Genomic DNA, 23197 nt, shown 5'->3' on the forward strand with positions numbered 1-23197 from the left:
TCTCCCTGTGCTATGCGCCTGCTTCCCACTAGCTATCTATTTTACCTTTGGTAGTGCATATATGTCCATGCCACTCTCTCACTTTGTCCCAGCTTACCCTTCCCCCTCCCCGTGTCCTCAAGTCCATTCTCTATGTCTGCGTCTTTATTCCTATCCTGCCCCTAGGTTCTTCAGAACCACTTTTGTGTTTTTTATTTTTTTTATATATTCCATATATATGTGTTAGCATACGGTATTTGTTTTTCTCTTTCTGACTTACTTCACTCTGTATGACAGACTCTAGGTCCATCTACCTCACTACAAATAACTCAATTTCGTTTCTTTTTATGACTGAGTAATATTCTGTTGTATATATGTACCACATCTTATTTATCCATTCGTCTGTCAATGGACACTTAGGTTGCTTCCATGTCCTGGTTATTGTACATAGAGCTGCAATGAACATTGTGATGCGTGACTCTTTTTGAATTATGGTTGTCTCAGGGTATATGCCCAGTAGTGGGATTGCTGGGTCATATGGTAGTTCTATTTTTAGTTTTTTAAGGAACCTCCATACTGTTCTCCATAGTGGCTGTAACAATTTACATTCCCACAAACAATGCAAGAGAGTTCCCTTTTCTCCACACCTTCTCCAGCATTTATTGTTTACAGATTTTTTGATGATGGCCATTCTGACCAGTGTGAGGTGATACCTCACTGTAGTTTTGATTTGCATTCCTCTAATGATTAGTGATGTTGAGCATCCTTTCATATGTTTGTTGGCAATCTGTATATCTTCTTTGGAGAAATGTCTATTTAGGTCTTCTGCCCATTTTTGGATTGGGTTGTTTGAGTTTTTGATATTGAGCTGCATGAGCTGCTTGTAAATTTTGGAGATTAATCCTTTGTCAGTTACTTCATTTGCAAATATTTTCTCCCATTCTGAGGGTTGTCTTTTTGTCTTGTTTATGTTTTCCTTTGCTTTGCAAAAACTTTTAGGTTTCATTAGGTCCCATTTGTTTATTTTTGTTTTTATTTCCATTTCTCTAGGAGGTGTAGACCACAATACAGCCTTTCATAGTCATTTCTCCATCTAAAGAGTTCTTCCAAGAAAACTGTGAAAATTGAGATTAAAGCAGGACAATGAAATTCACCAAGTAACATGGACACAAAAATAGGATTCTGTTAAATAAAATCTTTATATTTCTTTTTTGTTTGTTTTCCCAAGAATTCCCCTAGTTCATCAAAGACCCAATTCTCCAGCGTCATCTTTATCCAAACCAAAAACAAAAGCCATACTGAAGGGCAAGATTGATTACTCACTGGAAAACATAGAGTTAAACTTTGAGGCCGATGAGAAGATGGTGATGGACACGTGGCAGCAGTCTTCTTTAGCAATATCTCACATGGTAAGCAGTGCTGGTTACTACGTTTCCTTTCAGTAATACCCATTCATTAACTTCCAAAGTTGGTAATATGCTATGAACAGAAAATTTACACAATGTTCACAATATAAATCTATACCTCCCAGAAGTTTTTTCTTTTTTTCTGAAAGAAAAAGTTCAATCAGCAAATATATGAGGACAAGAAAGGAGTGAACCAACATTTAGATTATTTTCTATGCTGGCCCAGGGTTCCAAATGCAGGGCTCTACAGGGCCAAGCAGGAAATGTCAATGAGATGGGTTAAGTATAAGGCAATAGGGTGGAGTGGGACTGTGGCCAAGTGGAAGTAGCAACCCCATCTAAAGAGGCTCCTAGCCAACCTTGCCATTTAAGCATGGTGTCCAGTAGGGCCAGATTTTCAAGTTTTAAAGTCAGAAATTCAGCCTCTACTTTCTTTAAGTCTTCAAAACTAGTTCCTACCTTGATTCCCAACCAGTTGGTTGTCTGTTTCCTGAAGACTGAGCCTTCTCTGATTGCATGCTCTTCTAATCCTTGTAGCATTTATTGTCTCTCCCACTTTTGATTCTTAGTATCTAGGTTATTGTTTGTGATTTTTACCTTATTAATGTTTTCCTGAATACTTAACTAGGTTCTAAAACTTTCTGTATCCACTACACCTAGCATAATGCCCACATCTAACACAATACTGAGTCCTCAGTACATTCTTGAGATGCTGCTGCCGCTATGCTGGTGACACTGATGTTCATATAAATGATGATGGTCATGGCAAGGAGGATCACCGCAAAGACTACAACTACCAAGGACCAGAGAGTGGGAAACCGGATCTAGAAGTTCTAAAAAAAGTAGATGAATTAGTATCCTTACTGTTAATTGAACATAAAGACAACTTACAAGTCTTATGAATCCCATTAAAATTACCTGAGGAAATGAGATTTTAAATATTAGATTATTAGAAAGAGAGTATCATACAGCACAAAGAGCACTGGCTACACTTCTTGTTTAAGCTGTGTGATTTTAGGAAAATCACTTAACCTCTCTGAGTCTTCGATTCTTTATCTGTAACATGGGAGACATTCTACCTTATCTTTCCTTTCTTGAATGGTTGACAAGATCCAATGAAATAATGCATATGAAAGTTTTTTAGAAATTAAATATAATAGGTTATTATATTAAGAAGTTTATTCAAAACTGTACCACTTTGCTTGTGAACCTTTGAAAACCACATAGAAAGCATAGGAGGAAGGATTGTTCAGTAATTAATATTCCTAATAATTACATTTGAATCCTGCTTTTATATTTCTAATAGACTTTTATGACTTTGATATTACATGTCTTTAAGTAAACTTTGAGTTTCAGATGAAACAGGCCTGAGAGAACAGGACCAGCTGAGATCAGGGCAATTGGAATGAGAGCACTTTAACATGGGCTTTTCGCTACACAGCAGTTTTACCAGGAGCTATTCATTTAGTACGTTATGTTAATTTTTAGTAAAACTTTCTTGTAATTAGCAGGTGTGCAATGATTTCAAAGAAATAAGTCATGTTTAACACTCACAGCGTCAAAGCATTATTTCTAGAGTTTCTTCAGCCTTACAAGCTCGATTATTGGATGTACTGTGAATTATGTTAATTTTTGAAAGAGACCCAGAGGTGTTTGAGGGAAGTGGACCAGAAAAATGCGGATGATGATAATTATCATCACAAGGTTGTTTACAGAGGAGAAAAATCCAATTTTAAAAGAAATTGCTAACTCACCGTGGTTTGCAAGAACACATTCAAAAATGAATTGCTTGCAATTTAGGGGAGAATGTTAACAAGTCTGCTTTCAGCTTTACCAAGAATTTGAAAGTACAGTATATATCATGAAATCCATTTTTATCAACAGAACATCTGATTAAAAAAATGCATACAGGTGGTGGTGCAGTGGTTGAGAGTCTGCCTGCCGATGCAGGGGACATGCGTTCGTACCCCAGTCCGGGAAGATCCCACATGCCGCGAAGCGGCTGGGCCCGTGAGCCATGGCCGCTGGGCCTGCGCGTCCGGAGCCTGTGCTCCGCAACGGGAGAGGCCACAACAGTGAGAGGCCCGCGTACCACAAAAAATAAAAAATAAAAAAACGCATACACACCCACAAAAAAGCTGCCTAGCTCTCTGAAACATTTCTGCATCCCTCCAAGGTTCTGCTAATACTGAAGAAGCTGTGGGTGTATTCTGTATCATATGATTATTTTCAAAGAAATTCCATCAATCAATAAGCATTTTCTGGACATCTTCTATGAGCACAGCACAGATGCTGAAAGCTATGGAGAAAACCAAGAAGCAGGGCTGGCTCAGTCCTCCGGAGCGCTCATTTCAGTTGGAGATTGGGGACAAGATTTAACACGCGTAGAACAGTCGTGCAGAGTGATATGCTGCGCTATGGGTATGAAGCGTGGTGGGAATCTGGAGAGGACAGGAATTGGCTGGTCTATCGCCCCCGCAGGACTGAAAGCTTCTTTGAGAGAAGAGATTAGATTGTGCCTTCTTCGTCTTTCTAGTCACCTCTATCCAACTTCCTGTTTCTCCTCTGGGCCCCTCCCCCAGTTCTCCCCAGAAATAACATCAGGCTTGGACACAATAAGCACAGTAATAAATAAATAAACTCCCATGGACCTCCATTTCCTCACCAGTTGCCTTATTGAGATTTTTAAGTTTTCAACCATATGTTGCTACTGCCCCCATGGTGTGTGCGGGTTTTCTTTCTTCATTTTGGGAGTCTCGTCTCAGCTCTCATTTCTCAGATTTACAGCCATAAACGCCCTTCACCTCACCAGCGGCAGGTGAACTTATTTTAGCAGGTCCAGTCTTTCTCTTTTTTATGTTTTTAATTTTTATTTTGTATTGGAGCATGGTTCATTAACAATGTTGTGTTAGTTTCAGATGTACAGCAAAGTGATTCAGTTATACATATACATGTATTTATTCTTTTTCAAATTCAATCCCACTCCTGGGCATATAGCCGGAGAAAAACATGGTTCAGAAGGTCCAGTCTTGGGGCTTCCCTGGTGGCGCAGTGGTTGAGAGTCCGCCTGCCGATGCAGGGGACACGGGTTCGTGCCCCAGTCCGGGAAGATCTCACATGCTGCGGAGCAGCTGGGCCTGTGAGCCATGGCCGCTGAGCCTGCGCGTCCAGAGCCTGTGCTCCGCAACGGGAGAGGCCACAACAGTGAGAGGCCCGCGTACAGCAAAAAAAAAAAAAGAAAAAGTCCAGTCTTTCTAACTGCAGGCACAGCCCCAGCTGTACAAGCCCCAAGACAAGGTTTTCCTGCTGCCTGCAGAGCACAGCCAGCCTCATAGGCAAGATGGAGGGATCCCAGCAGCACTTCGCACATCTCCCTCTCTGCCCTTCATCAGCTATTGTATTGTGACCACACAACTAATCTTTCATACCAGGAAATCTATGAGAGTGAAAGGAGGGTGCTGATATGAAAAGAAGCTGAAATTTCCCCCAAGTAGAGGAAGTTAAGAAGCAGCGATGCAGTTAGCCTATGGGACAGGTCATCCTCATGAACACTGCACCTTGCTGGGGTGATGTCTAGTGTTAGAATAGAATGGAAGCCCAGGATTCCAGTGTCCATGAGCCCAATTAATACAGGGCATGTGCCCCCAAAACTTGGCTGGAGGACATGAAAAATTGTCACCAATTTTATGTACGAAGCACAGACACACATGAAATACATAGGCAGAGACCCTTCTACAGTATTAAAATTTCAGGAAGGGGAATGTGGTTAGGAGAAACTGACTTAAAAACAGTCAATAATGGAAAAAAAACCTGAGAAACAATGATATAAAGGAATGCCCCAGGTTGAAGACCAAGAAATAACAGGCACTTGGAAGAAGAGTGGGTGTTAAATCCATAGGGTCTGAGATTAAAAGAAAGAAATGTTTGTGTAACTAAAGACGAATGGCAGGCAGGGCTTGAGAAAGTGAGTGGCCTCCACACTGGTGGCCTCGGGGAAGCTACATCTTGGGACAGGGACAGGTTTCCATTTAAGTAGAATCTTTTAAATGTTCTGTAAAGATTGAGTACATGGCATGTTTGCTGTAGAATGAGGTTTCAATGGAATTGGGTGAGGCTAAATCCAAATAGCTATCGTCTTTCATAAATGTTGTATTAACTGAAATGTGGCTCTTACACAACCAGGTGGCTGCTGAAATTCATCGGAGACTCATGGAAGAAGAAAAAGAAAACCAGACAGCAGAGGCAAAAGAAAAACCTCCTCAGGTAGCTGCAAATAAAAAAGTGAAAAAGGAGCCGCCCAAGAAGAAAGAAGAGGACAAAAAAGGAAAAGGTATTCATGGCTTTAGCATCCAGAACCCTGGATGCTTAACCTCTCCTTGGTGGAGAACAAGCACTTAACCAGGCACATGAGCCTCTGAGCTACTAGAATGCTGTTCATTAGGTTTTACTTCGAGACCCAGTCTTCTGTGAGCCGGAGTGTTAGCTGGCAAACATTCTCCATGCCAGCGTTTATCCGAATAGCCAAGTGTATCCAGGGTGAAATAAATCTCAAAGATAGTTTTGAACATGTGAAAAGAACTCCAAGATGACACTATGTAATCTGAAAAGTGTGTGCAAGGGGGCTGACACTGGCTGCCTTGATCAAGAAAGGGTTAAAAGCTAATTCTGAGTATGTAAGTTTCAGGTTTAATTCAGGTTTCAGGTTTCAGGTTTCATTCAAGCAAGTCCTTCTCTCCTGGAGGCCTCCTACCTAAAACTCAGCCTCAGAGGCAGGATGGAATGAAAAGGGGAAAGGGTGGGCTCTACCACAAACATTACCCTGGCCTCTGAATGTTTCCACTTGCACATTTTTGCAGTGACTTGAGGCAAGAGAGAAAGAGAGGGAAGCACATGAGCAAAAGTCCTTCCACTGATCAGTTGCTCCTGATGTGTTTGTTAGGCCCCTGACATGCAGAACATGATGAGGATGGGTACTAAGGACACAGCGATAAACTTAAAAAAGCAGAAACGTGGTCCCTGCCCTGATAGGACTGTAGTCTAATGGCAGAGACAGACATGTGACCGGTCATTGTTCTTTATGGGGGAGGTAGAGGTCCCTGGCAAGCGCAGTTATCTCACTCCATCTGAGGGGTAGAAAATGCTTTCCAGATGGAGTCCATCCAAGCAGCTAGAGGGTAGCCCCACAGTAAAGAACAGGCGACCTTGGTCCATTTCAGATGCGGAACATAAAGGAAACAAGCAGCATTTGAAGGAAATGCTTCCTATTTACTTTAGTGGAATAATTGGTTGGGTCCAATCTCTTAATTTTACAGATGTTAAAACAGAAACCCAGAGAGATTAAGGGCTCTTTCATCTGTAATTTATACTTAAGTTCACTATTGAAATTAACACATCTTATTATATTTCTTTGTTTACATTTGTCTTCTTCCCAAAATTTGAACCCCTTGAGATCAGACCTTCAAGAAAGATTTATTGAACTAAGTAGAATAGTACAAGCGTGGCCTGCAGCTAGAATCTCACTGCCATTTCTTATGGGCAAATTCTCAAACACTGACAAATTCTTTTTTTTTTTAATTTATTTTATTTTTTGACTGCGTTGTGCCTTTTGTTGCTGCGCATGGGCTTTTCTCTAGTTGTGGTGAGCAGGGGCTTCTCTTGTTGCGGAGCACGGGCTCTAGGCACGCAGGCTTCGGTAGTTGTGGCTCGCAGGCTCTAGAGCACAGGCTCAGTAGTTTTGGCGCACAGGCTTAGTTGCTCCACGGCATCTTCCCGGACCAGGGCTCGAACTCGTGTCCCCTGCATTGGCAGGTGGATTCTTAACCACTGCGCCACCAGGGAAGCCCAAACACTGGCAAATTCTTGTTTTCTAATTCTCGTGTGTCATCATTAAAGTACTTGTATTTAAGCACTAGTTAAAAGACAATAAGTAGATTACGAATTCTTGACCATCAGCTACATTTCCACCTATCTGCTTGAGGTTATTCTCTGATCTTCTCTTGATGAGGACCTGGGAAACACTTGGCCAATACAAGTATCCCTTGTGAAGCGGTACTTCTCCAGGTGGCCAACGCTATGTTGGGGTTTGCTAATTTCTGTCCCCAAACACTAAATTGCATCCTCTTTGGTGTCTGTAACCCTGTCTGCATGAGCCACACACCTCATTTTTCCATGATGCTAGACGAATGGGGGTATTATTATATGTGTCCAGCCAGACACCACATGGAGAATTCTCAAGGAAAGATTATCAATATTTCATCACTCACACCATCTGGACCAGGGTTTCTCCTTTCCAAATCACCAGACGTGTATCACCCTACACACTTCACTTTGTCCTCATTGTATCCAAGTCCCTTCGTGTACACTTGTATGTTGCCAGGTAACTCAGCACGTTTCATTGCCCTTTCAGGTAAATCCCCACCAATGGCAGAAACCACTCCTGTAATAGTAACAGCAGAGGAGGCTGAAGAAATGGAAATAGAAAACAAACTGAGGCTCAGAATAAAGGAAGAGCATCTTGCTGCCCTGCAATTTGAAGGTAGCAATTGGAAAGAACTAAGATGATACTTTTAAGTAGAAAACAGACCAGTAGGCAAACAGCCCCTGGCTGGCTTTTGTCTATGAGGACACAAAGCAAACTAACTGAAAGGTACAACATTCAGTTGGCTGTTTTCATGTGACCGTATGAAGACTAGATCTGACTGTCCTATTATTGTCTGCTGGGATCTCAAAAAGGGAATTTGAGAAGAGGTTAGGAGAGCACCAGCAGAAATTAAAATCTCAAAGAAAAGAAACAAAAGCAGTATTTTAGACTTGGTGTGACTTTACAGGCTGAAAGAAAGCTTGGGGCTACCTAAGGAGGTCCTTCTATATCATAATAAGAATAATTTAGGCCTCTCATTAGGAAGGTAAACCCTGACTAAAGGCTAACGGGTCCTGAAAGTGAGTTCTTGGGAGCAGGGGCCACAGAAGAGCCAGTCATAGATCGATAATGTTCAAGGGCCTCCTTCTCTAAAGAGAGCAACAATTTTACAAGACATAGTCTTCTTCTGGCTCTTCCAGTTGTCATATAATAAATTCAAAATGGCATTTGAAAAGATCAAGAAATTGAGCCAAAGTATCCGGATGGGAAAGAAACCATGGTCAATAAACTAGATGTCAAAACCATAAAAATGCAGCATTGGGTAAGCTGGGACCCATTAACTACTCAAACAATTAACTCCTAAAGATGCTTTCCATCCCTTGCTTCTCTCCTTTTCTCCCTCTCTCCATCCTCCTACCACCTGCTTTCATAATTGCAAGAGTAAAATCTGAAAGATGTTGAACACAGGAAGTCAGGACACATGCTTGTCCCGTTGCCTGTCCCCACATCTGCTTTCAGTAGCTAAGTATGCTTCATCCTTCAGTTCATTCTATATGTGGTCCCTAGTGTAGCTAAATTCACTCGTTTATATAGTAAATGTTTACTGAGTTTCTACTATGTGCCAGGTCCTGTAGTAGTTGAAAGAAATATACACATATATATACAAAACAACAGACAAAAATAAAATCCAATCTAGAGGAAGAGAAATGCAAACAATCGCTTATAATATGTTGTGATATTGGAATTAGGCGGACAGGACAAAGGAAGCATGGCGGGAGTCAAGAAAGACTTCTGAGCAGATGAATTCATGCTTGAGAAGAACTGGAAGAATGTGGGAAATGTGCACAGGGGACAGCGGGGGCAGGGAAGAGGGAGGAGAGCTAGGTGACTAGTGGGGATTAGCTGTGGAGTCTGAGGCACATTCTGGGAAGGAGTGGTCAGGGAGGTGGAGGGTCGCATAGGCCCTGGCCAGAAAGTTACATCTCCCTTATGGCGACTGGGAGCTAGTGAAGAATTCTGAGCAGAAAGCACCTGTGAGCACGTGCGCAGGTGAGCTGGGTTACCCTGGGGCGGGTGGAAGTGGATTTGGATTTGAGGTGGGGAAAGGAACTTGGAGAAAGCAGGACGGAGGCGGTTGCTGTAGTTGAGGCGAGACATAAAGCAATGGCCAATCGTGGTGATAGAAAAAGCAAGGAAGAAAGATTGGACAGATATTTTAGAGGAAAATCCACAGACCTCATTGTGTGCCCAGAGCATCAATGGGCGCTGGGACCACGGGCTTCACCCTCCTGTTCTAAGACGGGAGATCCAGAGACTTAGTACCCTCCCCCTTTTTGAAATTCAGAAATTATCTATTTGTGTTTTCCCATTCCAATTTATCGAAGGGTATATTGCAATAAAGTGCAATTACGTGTAAAGCTGAATTATAGTTTTGGTTTAAATAAACTGTCTAACCACACGTTGCTTTGTTTCTGAGATGGATAGGGTATAGTTATCCATACTGGTATATCAGGTGTACGCCTGAAGTTTCACAGACTAAAGCGTAATTGGTTTAAAATTGAATTTGGCTAATCAGAAAATGCATGACATATAAAACGTGTAAACAATGTTTGTTTCTCTTTTTAAATAGAGACAGCTGCACAGTTCAGACTTGAACTGATCAAGGTAAAAGCACTGGCTTTCCTGGAAGAGTTAGTAACAAAGGCAGTTGAGGTGTATAAACTCATGGAAAAGTGGCTCGGGGAGAGGTACTTGAATGAAATGGCCAGGTAAAGTACTGCGTGACTTTTGAAAATATTTACTTTGTTAATTCCTGAAGACCAAAATTGACAAAGATTTTTAAGGTGTTTACAAACTTGAATTACATTTACAAATGGAAATTTTGACCTTTTGGGAAATCACATATGCATTTGTGTTGCCTCTTTTTAACAATAGTAAGTCATGTATCAAAGGGCGCTATGGCGCATTATTTATGAGTTTGGTTTTCACCTGCTCAGTGAGGACCTTAGCTTACAAGGTAAAACTATAAGCAATTTAAAAATATTTTTTAGAAGTAGTATAATGTTTCATATCTTTCTAATGCCAGACTTATTAGTCAGGGCCAATGAATGGGAGATGAAATCATTCACAGGAATGTTTTACCCGTTAGGCTGATTCCCTTGTGACAGCCAGTTCTACTTTTCTATTGGGTTCCAAAGGCTTTCCAGATCCCCATTACTAGTGAGGGACAGCAAGTCTCATCCTCTTAATTCTCCCCTGAAAGGCATAAAGAGGCAGCTCAGCAGGGCGGAAACAGCCCTCAATGGAGAGTCAGGAAACCTGATGGTCCAGGAGATGGAGAATCTCTCCTTGTCCACATATTACAGCATGCCTAACCACTTCGGGCCCCATAGGCCTCATCTGTAAAAGAAAGCTCTCCAACCAGGCTATTTTAAAGGTTTCTACTAGATCTAGATTCTGTGATAGACTACAGTTTGCAATAAACATTTACTGAAAATTTGGAAGTTGTGGTATACGTAGTATACAAATGGCAACTTTCTCAGAAGCAACATCGGCCAGCTAGAAGACGGTTGTTAGGGTTTGTTTTCTCCAGTCCTTGTCTCAAAATGAAAGTTCTGTTGTAAAATCCTCAGCCTAGTTGTTTGTATCTGTTGTTCTATAGTAAAACACACACACACACCCCTCGGCCCGGTAACCTCACTGCAGTAGTGCTTAAAATACTTTGTCCAGCACTCATCAGCATTGTGAAGCAGCGATGTTCAGTTCTGTCCTCTGCCTGCTGCCTACAAATGAAAGCATATCTTCTGCATTCTTAGGGTTCACAGCGCCCATCCTTGTGGCCACATCAAGAGGCACGTGGCCAAGTTTCTTTTTTTTTATCAGATGAACTCGTATTTCTCAGATTTATCTTGTGCGTGTGTGTGAGGTCAGATATATATATATCTGACCTCTGAATATGGCCACAAGAAATTAAAACCTAGGACTGTCAAGCTTTGCTTTCTCTTTTGGTTCTTGCAAAAATTCTCCAGTGATAAGAAGAAAAAGAAATAGTGCGACCTAGCAGATCCCTTTGAACTTCAAATCCCACTTTCCATTTACATGGGATTTCCCTAGCCGCTCCCCCACCACCGCCGCCCGCCCTTTCTGAGAAGGTTACTCTTGGTAACCTTCCACTAGATGGCACACTTATTTTGCTGTGCTGGTTCTGGCTGGGTGTCTACATTTGGAGTCCCTCCTCACTCAGGGCTACAAGCTCTGTAGCTATCCAGTGCCCTTTTCCTTTGCTTCCAGCACGTAAACATCAAACAAAAAGTACCTGGATAATACAGACTATATGGACACTCACAAATACAGTATGCTGGAATTAAATTCCAGACTGTCTTTTGAAAGAAAGTGACTAATATATATATTTTTAATTTTCAGTATACAAATATTTGGTGTTCCAGAGTTATATAAAAGCAGATTAAATATGCATTTTTCTGCCATGTTCAATCTTTATTGCAAGACATAAATAAGATTGTTTCTGTAATACAGTAATATTGTACTTATGTATTAAATTTCTCTGGCCTTTAAAGTGACCTTTAATTAAGGCCATAACTATAATCCCCAGTACAGCCTAAATCTATGCCCTATGTGGTTTCACATGAATAACCATAAGGTATGGAGTTGTGTGTTTTTGGCTCCATTGCAAAGATGAGGAAATCAGAGAGCTTGAGTCATTTCCCAAGGACCCATGGCTGGAGAGGGGTCTGCAATGAGAGCTCAGCTTCCAGGGCTCTTCCCACTGCACCACAAGGTTCTGAACTACTGCTGCTTATACCACATGATTTAGCTGGGAATTGTTATTCTCTGTGAAGATAGCAAAGCAATTTCAATGGGTTATCTCGTCAGAGTCCACCCTGTCAAATGTGTCTTCAATAACATCAAACTCCTTGTTATAAAGTTAGAGAAAAGCCGCTTTTCTAGACATCCATTATCAAATTTGATTCACTTTACATACAATTTGTCCCGATTCCAAATAAATGTGTTATTCTAACAGTCATATTTTACAGGCTTTTCTGTCATATAACTTTATTCTGGTTCATACTTAAAATGAATATATCTATTGACATAATCGTTTATATAGTAAAATATGTTCTAATACTAATAAAACCATTTTAGTGGAGTCTCTTTTTGCTCAACTTTGTATAAAATGTGTAACTCTTAGCCCTGAACGAGCATGTATTTTATTTCTAATCTACATTTATTTATTTATACCCTGCTTTTTTACAAACGGCTTTGAGGAGAAATTAGAATTTTTTAATCATGCGGATTGAATTTTCTAGCTTAGCCAAATTTTCTAAATTTTCCAATCTGTTAACTCTGTGTGTATATCTAATAAGCAAACACTATTAATCTGATAGTATTTTTAATGGAGATAACCCTATTCATTTTTCCACTTTCAGTGTGGAAAAATTAACTGAGGTAGCTCGCTATCACATTGAAACATCAACCAAAATTCAGAATGCACTTTATTTAGACCAAGAAGACTTCTGCATTAACGGCGATATAAAAGTCTTTCCAGACCTGTCTACTCCAATACGCCCTCCACCTGTAGAAAGGGAAGAAAATGGCACCCTGACCATCGAACGGCTTGGCAAGCTTCGGGATCAGTTCTTAGAGATAGCGCCCAAAGGTAGGAAAAGTAATTATTATGAAAAGAGCACAAAATAAGGTTAAGATTAACCAGGATGGCCATCACCTGTCCACAAGTAAAACAGCCCTCTGGGATTGTGTGGCACTAAAACAAGCCCTTGTTTCATTCTAATTTATCTCATATTTGCTTCATACAACATAGATCTGAATTAAACAGAGCAAGACAGTGGTTAATACATTGGCAGTGCGGTGATCCTCATCCCTGGTAATTCTCCTCTCCTGCCCTCCCTGCCCCTGGCTGGCAGGTGGGTAAATTTGAGTATTACTCCGTCTGGCAGTTGAGAGACTGTCTTTGTGCATACTTCTAGTTTAAGTTTTGTGCTGGGATTCTGAGTTTGTGTTTCTGTCTCCCCCACTAGTCTGGGAAGGGAGACCAGGGAGTAGAGAATTTCCCTTTTATGTTGGCCTTTTCCCTCAATGTTTCACAGACCAAGAGCAGAACCTTTGTCAACACATATTTGCTTGATTGATTAATTAATTAATCTGTTCACATGTAAGTGTACATGTTATTTTCTGCACACAAATTCTTGATTTCCTTCACATTTTGTTATTATGGCTCTGTAGCATCTACACAGGCTTTTTTTTTTTTAATTTGGGATCTTTCTACTTATAGATATTCATCAATGAATTCCATCAGTTGATAGCACAAGTAATTCTGAGAGAACATGTAGGATTATCATCTCCACTTTATAGGTCAGGATACTGAGTCACAAGCAGTTGAGAACTTACCTATGGTCACATATCAATCAAGACTCTTCTGGTTCAAAGGTTTTGCCCCTTCTCACTAAACTAAGTTGCCTCTCATAAAGAGGTTTATCTTCTAACGTCTCCTACTTACTGGAAAAATCATTACTTTTCCCTAGAGAATAGTCAACTGACATTTGTCTAGTACTAACACAACTTCACTTTCATAATGGTTATACTTCACTTACTTTTTAAAGTTCAGTTATCCCAGAAAACCACATTAGATCTCATTAGTCAAAAGAGTATTACTTTACTTTAAGTCTGAGGACTTCCTTGCTAAGCCCAGTGGGTGGAACAGATGTAAACATTTCCCTGGGTAGACCCCTACCCTAGCAAGTGTCACCTCATCTAATCAGCTTGAGTGGGTCTACACCTCCAAGATATAAAGGCACACACTACAGCAGTGGATGAACACAAACTCACGTTGGCAACATTTGGGCAGGAAGCAGCTGGTCAAAAAGATATGGCCATCAGCTGGTACAGGAAAAAAATCTCAGTTGTATAAAGCCAGCTCATGAAATCCCTTCAGTCTTTCAGTCAGGTAGATTCCATCCTCTTTCCCTTTGTGTGGGCTTACAATGTCTTTTTATTACGTATTTCCTTCTTCAAAGTTGCTTTTGCTCTTCATTTTATCCATATTGTTTACATATAAACTAAGAAGACGTATATGAAGTATAATTTGCTTTAATCCTAAACTAGGGTGACTAGAAGCTGGTCAAAATTTAAAGTTTTGGTGAGCATTTGAGTAGGAAAATTATCAACCACTCATAATCCCTTTCAGAAAGGACCTTAGTATTCATGGCGATAATCGTAATACGTTCTTGGGTCCAACCTTAAAATCAGAGTTTGAATTTCAATTAAAAGTTTAAACATAGGGCTTCCCTGGTGGCGCAGTGGTTGAGAGTCCACCTGCCGATGCAGGGGATACGGGTTCGTGCCCCGGTCCGGGAAAATCCCACATGCCGCGGAGCAGCTGGGCCCGTGAGCCATGGCTGCTGGGCCTGCGCGTCCGGAGCCTGTGCTCTGCAACGGGAGAGGCCACAACAGTGAGAGGCCCGCATAGTGCAAAAAAAAAAAAAAAAAAAAAAAAAAAAAAAAAGTTTAAACATAAATTACAAATATCAGCTATAACTTGACATACGTATGTCTTAGAAGATTAACTCTAGAAACCGTTGAGACTAAAAGATGTCAACTGACACATTTACCTATTTTCAGAGTTTGGTAGCATACAACGGCTTTCAAAGTATGATAGGAAGAGGAAGGAAGGGAGAAGAAAGAAAGGGAGGTAAAGGAGAAGGGTGATAATTATGTATAAATATATTTTTTAAAAGTAGGTGTAAAAGGAAAACCACTTGCCCTAGGGACTTAGAGTGTAATTTGAAAAGGCAAGCAAAGAAGAAGAAAGTATAAACTTCTATCTAGGTGCTCCTCTGGAACAGAATCTGAACTTGATAAAAGTGCTCAAGAATGCAAAGCAAAGGTGAATCAGTGTGCAATGAGGTTGGTCAGGAAAATTGTGTGGAAAAACACCTCGGAGGAAGGAATTGAAAGAAGTAAAGAGTGACTGGATGTCAAGGATACAGAGGATATTTAAAGTTGGGGGAACGGCCACCATAAAATGTGTAGGTTTGCGGCTTGAGTATGGATGTTTGAGGAAGGGTCAGGGACCTCTCTGCTTCTCCCTCCCCAGTTGCATGAACTGCAGGAAAACAGATGCAGAGGTCAGCTCTGTCTGGGGAACCACCTCCAGCCACCCAATCTAGAGAATTATCCAGATTTAAGAATAATTGTTGTAATTAATACAGAATTGACAAAGCTATACAGTACTGTGGGATTTGGGGATCTTGATAGTACAAAATGAGTTACGGTCTATAAGCAAAGAGTTTAAACCCTTTTCTTTGTTATTGGCTCAGTTATACTATTTGTAAATATATATATTGCATATGGCACTTTTTAAATACATGTAAAATACTTAGCACAGTATCAGGGGATCTATCAATAGAAATAATATTCATTGTCATCATTTTTCTAATGTATAAAGGGAAGGTGAAGTAATAATCATTCCATTTTCTGGATCCCAGAGTCACAGAATTAGAGGTTCTCTGATGACATCTTAGAAGTCAGGCAGCAAATGTTAATGTTACCCCTCCCTGAGGAAGTCCAATGATTACCACTCACTCCTTCTCCCAGTTTCCCTGGCCCCAAAAACATCCTTTGACTTGAGTCTTTCTTATTCATTCTTGTCAAAGGATACACACCAATCCATCTTTTACATGAAGTGTTTGTCATATTCCTTCCAAGAATTAGAAAACAATCTTTTACGATGCATCCCATGGTATTTACCCTAGAAATCTACAATTTCAAAAGACGATCTTAGTTGAAGTAATAACAGTTTTGAAAGTATAGAGCAACTGGCTGCAAGTAGTACATTTCTAAATGTGGAATCCTATAGAACTTGCTGCTTGAACTTGAAAATTGCTGTTATTTCTAAGCCAAGAAGTGTGAGCATTTTCTTACACTGTTTCACATATTTCAATTTAACCTATGATATTTAAGATGCAAACTTCAAGCTCACTAAAATATATTAAAATATGGTGAATAGATGAATTTTTTTCTAGGAAACAACATACATATTTGCATATAACAATCATTATGATACTAAGCCCAAAGTAAGATTTTCTTTTTAGCAAATTTACAAGGAGTATCAATGTGATTAAGTTATATTTTGTTCCCTTTAATTATGCTACATAAACAAAATTATTCAGAGTAATGAATAATCTTTCATTAAAACAAATGACTGAATACATACTTGTGAGTAACTAGTATCAAGATATTAATGGAGAAGATTGGTTCAAGATGGTAGAGTAGAAGGACATGCACTCACTCCATCTTGTGAGAGCACTGGAATCACAACTAACTGCTGAACAATCATTGACAGGAAGACACTGGAACTCAGCAAAAAAATACCCCACATCCAAAGACAAAGGAGAAGCTGCAGTAAGATGGTAGGAGGGGCACAATCACAATAAACTCAAATCCCATAACTGCTGGGCGGGTGACTCACAAACTGGAGAACAATTATACCACAGAAGTCCACCCACTGGAGTGAATGTTCTGAGCCCCACATCAGGCTTCCCAACCTGGGGGTCTGGCAGCAGGAGGGGGAATTCCCAGAGAATCAAACTTTTGAAGGCTAGCAGGATTTGATTATAGGACTTCGACAGGACTGGGGAAACAGAGATTCCACTCTTGGAGGACACACACAAAGTAATGTGCACATCAGGAACCAGGTGGAAGGAGCAGTGACCCCAGAGGAGACTGAACCAGACCTACCTGCTAGTTTTGGTGGATGTCCTGCAGAGGTGGGGGGTGGCTGTGGCTCACCGTGGGGACAAGGACACTGGCAGCAGAGGTTCTAGGAAGTACTCCTTGGCATGAGCCCTCCCAGAGTCCACCATTAGCCCCACCAAATATCCTGTAGCCTCCAGTGCTGGGTTGCCTCAGACCAAACAACCAACAGGGAGGGGACTCAGCCCCACCCATCAGCAGACAAGTGGATTAAAGTTTTTCTGAGCTCTGCCCACCAGAGGAACACCCAGCTCTACCCACCACCAGTCCCTCCCATCAGGAAGCTGCACAATTCTCTTAGATAGCCTCATCCACCAGAGGGCAGACAGCAGAAGCAAGAAGAACTACAGTCCTGCAGCCTGTGGAACAAAAACCACAGTCACAGAAAGAGAGACAAAATGAAAAGGCGGAGGACTATGTACCAGATGAAGGGATAAGAAAAAACCCAAGAAAAACAATTAAATGAAGTGGAGATAGGCAACCTTCCAGAAAAAGAATTCAGAATAATGGTAGTGAAGATGATTCAGGACCTTGGAAAAAGAATGGAGGCAAAGATCGAGAAGATGCAAGACATGTTTAACAAAGACCTGACCTAGAATTAAAGAACAAACACCTAGAAGAATTAAAGAACAAACAAATATAAACAATACAATAACTAAAATGAAAAAAACACTAGAAGGACTCAATAGTAGAATAACTGAGGCAGAAGAACGGATGAGTGACCTGGAAGACAGAATGGAGCAATTCACTGCTGTGGAAGAGAATAAAGAAAAAAGAATGAAAAGAAATGGAGACAGCCTAAGAGACTTCTGGGACAACATTAAATACACCAACATTCACATTATAGGGATCCCAGAAGAAGAGAGAGAGAAAGGACCCGAGAAAATATTTGAATAGATTATAGTTGAAAACTTCCCTAACATGGGAAAGAAAATAGCCACCCAATTCCAAGAAGCACAGAGAGTCCCAGGCAGGACAAACCCCAGGAGAAACATGCCGAGACACATAGTAATCAAATTGACAAAAATTAAAGACAAATAAAAATTATTAAAAGCAACAAGGGAAAAATGACAAATAACGTACAAGGGAACTCCCATGAGATTAACAGCTGATTTCTCAGCAGAAACTCTACAAGACAGAGGGAGTGGCACGATATATTTAAAGTGATGAAAGGAAATAACCTACAACCAAGATTACTCTACCCAGCAAGGATCTCATTCAGATTCGATGGAGAAATCAAAAGCTTTACAGGCAAGCCAAAGGTAAGAGAATTCAGCACCACCAAACCAGCTCTACAACAAATGCTAAAGGAACTTCTCTAAGTGAGAAACACAAGAGAAGAAAGGGACCCACAAAACCAAAACCATAACAATTAAGAAAATGGTAATAGGAACATACTTACCAATAATTACCTTAAATGTGAATGGATTAAATGCTCCAACCAAAAGACACAGGCTCTCTGAATGGATACAAAGACAAGACCCATATATAGGCTGTCTCCAAGAGACCCACTTCAGGCCTAGGGACACATACTGACTGAAAGTGAGGGAATGGAATATTCCATGCAAATGGAAATCAAAAGAAAGCTAGAGTAGCAATACTCATATCAGATAAAATAGACTTTAAAATAAAGAACATTACAAGAGACAAGGAAGGACACTACATAATGATCAAGGGATCAATCCAAGAAGAAGATATAACAGTTATAAATATATATGCACCCAACATAGGAGCACCTCAATACATAAGGCAAATACCAACAGCTATAAAAGAGGAAATCGACAGTAACGCAATAATAGTGGGGGACTTTAACATCTCACTTACACCAATGGACAGATCATCCAGACAGAAAATTAAAAAGGAAACAAAATCTTTAAATGACACAATAGACCAGATAGATTTAATTGATATTTATAGGACATTCCATCCAAAACCAGCAAATTACACTTTCTTCTCAAGTGCACATGGAACATTCTCTAGGATAGATCACATCTTGGGTCACAAATCAAGCCTCAGTAAATTTAAGAAAATTAAAATCATATCAAGCATCTTTTCTGACCACAACGTTATGATATTAGAAATAAATTACAGGGAAAAGATGTAAAAAACACAAACACATGGAAGGTAAACAATGCACTACTAAATAACCAAGAGATCACTCAAGAAATCAAAGAGGAAATAAAAAAATAGAGAGAGAGACAAATGACAATGAAAACACGATGATCCAAAACCTATGGGATGCAGCAAAATCAGTTCTAAGAGGGAAGTTTATAGCAATACAATCCTACCTCAAGAAACAAGAAAAATCTCAAATAAACAATCTAACCTTACACCTAAAGGAACTAGAGAAAGAACAAATAAGACCCAAAGTTAGTAGAAGGAAAGAAATCATAAAGATCAGAGCAGAAATAAATAAAATAGAAACAAAGGAAACAATAGCAAAGATCAATAAAACTAAAGGCTGGTTCTTTGAGAAGGTAAACAAAATTTATAAACCTTTAGCCAGATTTATCAAGAAAAAGAGGGAGAGGACTCAAATCAATAAAATTAGAAATGAAAAAGAAGTTACAACAGACACTGCAGAAATACAAAGCATCCTAAGAGACTACTACAAGCAACTCTATGCCACTAAAATGACAACCTGAAAGAAATGAACAAATTCTTAGAAAAGTATAACCTTCCAAGACTGAACCAGGAAGAAATAGAAAATATGAACAGACAAATCACAAGTAATGAAATTGAAACTGTGACTTAAAATCTTCCAACAAACAAAAGTCCAGGACCAGATGGCTTCACAGGTGAATTCTATCAAAAATTTAGAGAAGATCTAACACCCATCCTTCTCAAACTCTTCCAAAAAATTGCAGAGGAAGGAGTACTCCCAAACTCATTCTACAAGGCCACCATCACCCTGATACCAAAACCAGACAAAGAAACTACAAAAAAAGAAAATTACAGACCAATACCACTTATGAATATAGATGCAAAAATCCTCAACAAAATATTAGCAAACAGAATCCAAAAGCACATTAAAAGGGTCATACACAATGATCAAGTGGGACTTATCCCAGGGATGCAAGGATTCTTCAATATATGCAAATCAATCCATGTGATACACCATATTAACAAACTGAAGAATGAAAACCATATGATCATCTCAATAGATGCAGAAAAAGCTTTTGACAAAATTCAACACCGATTTATGATAAAAACTCTCCAGAAAGTGGGCATAGAGGGAACCTACTTCATAATAAATGTCATATACGACAAACCCAGAGCAAACATCATTCTCAATAGTGAAAAACTAAAAGCATTTCCTCTAAGATCAGGAACAAGACAAGGATGCCCACGCTAACCACTCTTATTCAACATAGTTTTGGAAGTCCTAGCCACAGCAATCAGAGAAGAAAAAGAAATAAAAGGAATACAAATTGGAAAAGAAGAAGTAAAACCATCACTGTTTGCAGATGACATGATACTATACATAGATAATCCTAAAGATGCCATCAGAAAACTAGTAGAGCTAATCAATCAATTTGGTAAAATTACAGGATACAAAATTAATGAACAGAAATCACTTGCATTCCTATACACTAACAATGAAATATCAGAAAGAGAAATTAAGGAAAACATGTTATTCACCATTGCAACCAAAAGAATAAAATACCTAGAAATAAACCTATCTAAGGAGGTAAAAGACCTGTACTCAGAAAACTATAAGACACTGATGAAAGAAATCAAAGATGACTCAAACAGAGGGAGAGATATACCATGTTCTTGGATTGGAAGAATCAATATTGTGAAAATGACTATACTACCCAAAGCAAGCTACAGATTCAATGCAATCCCTATCAAATTACCAATGGCATTTTTTATGGAACTAGAACAAAAAATCTTAAAATTTTTATGGAGACACAAAGGACCCTGAATAGCCAAAGCAGTCTTGAGGGAAAGAAACAGAGCTGGAGGAATCAGACTCCCTGACTTCAGACTATACTACAAAGCTACAGTAATCAAGACAATATGGTACTGGCACAAAAACAGAAATATAGATCAATGGAACAGGATAGAAAGCCCAGAGATAAACCCATGCACCTATGGTCAACTAATCTATGACAAAGGAGACAAGAATATACAATGCAGAAAAGACAGTCTCTTCAATAAGTGGTGCTGGGAATACTGGACAGCTACATGTAAAAGAATGAAATTAGAACACTCCCTAACACCATACACAGAAATAAACTCCAAATGGATTAAAGACCTAAATGTAAGACTGGACACTATAAAACTCTTAGAGGAAAACATAGGAAGAACACTGACATAAATCTCAGCAAGATCTTTTTGACCCACCTCCTAGAGTAATGGAAATAAAAACAAAAATAAACAAATGGGACCTAATGAAACTTAAAAACTTTTGCACAGTGAAGGAAACTATAACCAAGACTAAAAGACAACCCTCAGAATGGGAGAAAATATTTTCAAACGAAGCAACTGACAAAGGATTAATCTTCAAAATATACAAGCAGCTCATACAGCTCAATATCAAAAAACAAACAACCCAATCCAAAAATGGGCAGAAGACCTACATAGACATTTCTCCAAAGAAGATATACAGATTGCCAACAAACACATGAAAGGATGCTCAACATCACTAATCACTAGAGAAATGCAAATCAAAACTACAATGAGGTATTACCTTACACCAGTCAGAATACCCATCATCAAAAAATCTGTAAACAATAAATGCTGGAGAAGGTGTGGAGAAAAGGGAACCCTCTTGCACTGTTGGTGGGAATGTAAATTGATACAGCCACTATGGAGAACAGTATGGAGTTTCCTTAAAAAATGAAAAATAGGGGCTTCCCTGGTGGCGCAGTGGTTGAGAGTCCACCTGCCGACGCAGGGGACGTGGGTTAGTGCCCTGGTCCAGGAGGATCCCACATGCTGCGGAGCGGCTAGGCCTGTGAGCCATGGCCGCTGAGCCTGTGCATCCAGAGCCTGTGCTCCGCAGTGGGAGAGGCCACAACAGTGAGAGGTCCGCGTACCACAAAAAAAAAAAAAAAAAAAAAAAAAAAGGAACTACCATATGACCCAGCAATCCCACTACTGGGCATATACCCTGAGAAAACCATAATTCAAGAAGAGTCATGTACCACAATATTCATTGCAGCTCTATTTACAATATCCAGGGCATGGAAGCAACCTAAGTGTCCATCAACAGATGAATGGATAAAGAAGATGTAGTATATATATGCAATGGAATATTACTCAGCCATAAAAAGAAACGAAATTGAGTTATTTGTAGTGAGGTGGATGGACCTAGAGACTGTCATACAGAGTGAAGTAAGTCAGAAAGAGAAAAACAAATACCATATGCTAACATATATATGGAATCTAAAAAAAAAAAGGTTCTGAAGAACCTAGGGGCAGGACAGGAATAAAGACACAGATGTAGAGAATGGACTTGAAGACACAGGGAGGGGGAAAGGTTAGCTGGGATGAAATGAGAGAGTGGCATGGACATATATACACTACCAAATGTAAAAGAGATAGCTAGTGAGAAGCAGCCACATAGCACAGGGAGATCAGCTTGGTGCTGTGTGTCCGCCTAGAGGGGTGGGATAGGGAGGGTGGGAGGGAGACTCAAGAGAGAGGAGATATGGGGATATATATATATATGTATAGCTGATTCACTTTGTTATACAGCAGAAACTAACACACCATTATAAAGCAATTATACTCCAATAAAGATTTAAAAAAAAAAAAAAGAAGTAAATAACATCACACTGAAAAAGAAAAAATAAAAGACACATGCACCCAATGTTCATTGCAGCACTATTTACAATAGCCAGGTCATGGAAGCAACCTAAATGCCCATCAACAGACGAATGGGTAAAGAAGATGTGGTACATATACACACTGGAATATTACTCAGCCATAAAAAAGAACGAAACTGAGTCATTTGTAGAGACGTGGATGGACCTAGAGACTGTCATACAGAGGGAAGTAAGGCAGAAAGAGAAAAACAAATATCGTATATTAATGCATATATGTGGAATCTATATAATATATCACAGTATACAATATTGATACAAACTACGCTTATTATTATCCAAAATGTGAGCTCGGTATCCTGAAGGTGCACATACCCTAGTAGGCACCTGCA

The 23197-nt window shown here is 39.8% G+C and overlaps 1 protein-coding gene across 1 annotated transcript in view; it reads left to right on the forward strand.

The window, feature by feature from the left end:
- Positions 1 to 23197, forward strand: part of SPEF2 (sperm flagellar 2) — a gene marked incomplete at its 3' end in the record, with an annotated part of 171091 nt that overhangs the window by 110170 nt on the left and 37724 nt on the right. Inside the window, exons 25-29 of the mRNA XM_079918929.1 lie at positions 1208 to 1388; positions 5568 to 5715; positions 7792 to 7920; positions 9875 to 10013; positions 12690 to 12919. Coding sequence (XP_079775055.1) covers positions 1208 to 1388; positions 5568 to 5715; positions 7792 to 7920; positions 9875 to 10013; positions 12690 to 12919 — 827 coding nt within the window. The remainder of the gene's footprint in view (positions 1 to 1207; positions 1389 to 5567; positions 5716 to 7791; positions 7921 to 9874; positions 10014 to 12689; positions 12920 to 23197) is intronic.

This window comes from Stenella coeruleoalba (assembly GCF_951394435.1).
Source record: "Stenella coeruleoalba genome assembly, chromosome: 3".
NCBI lineage: Eukaryota > Metazoa > Chordata > Mammalia > Artiodactyla > Delphinidae > Stenella > Stenella coeruleoalba.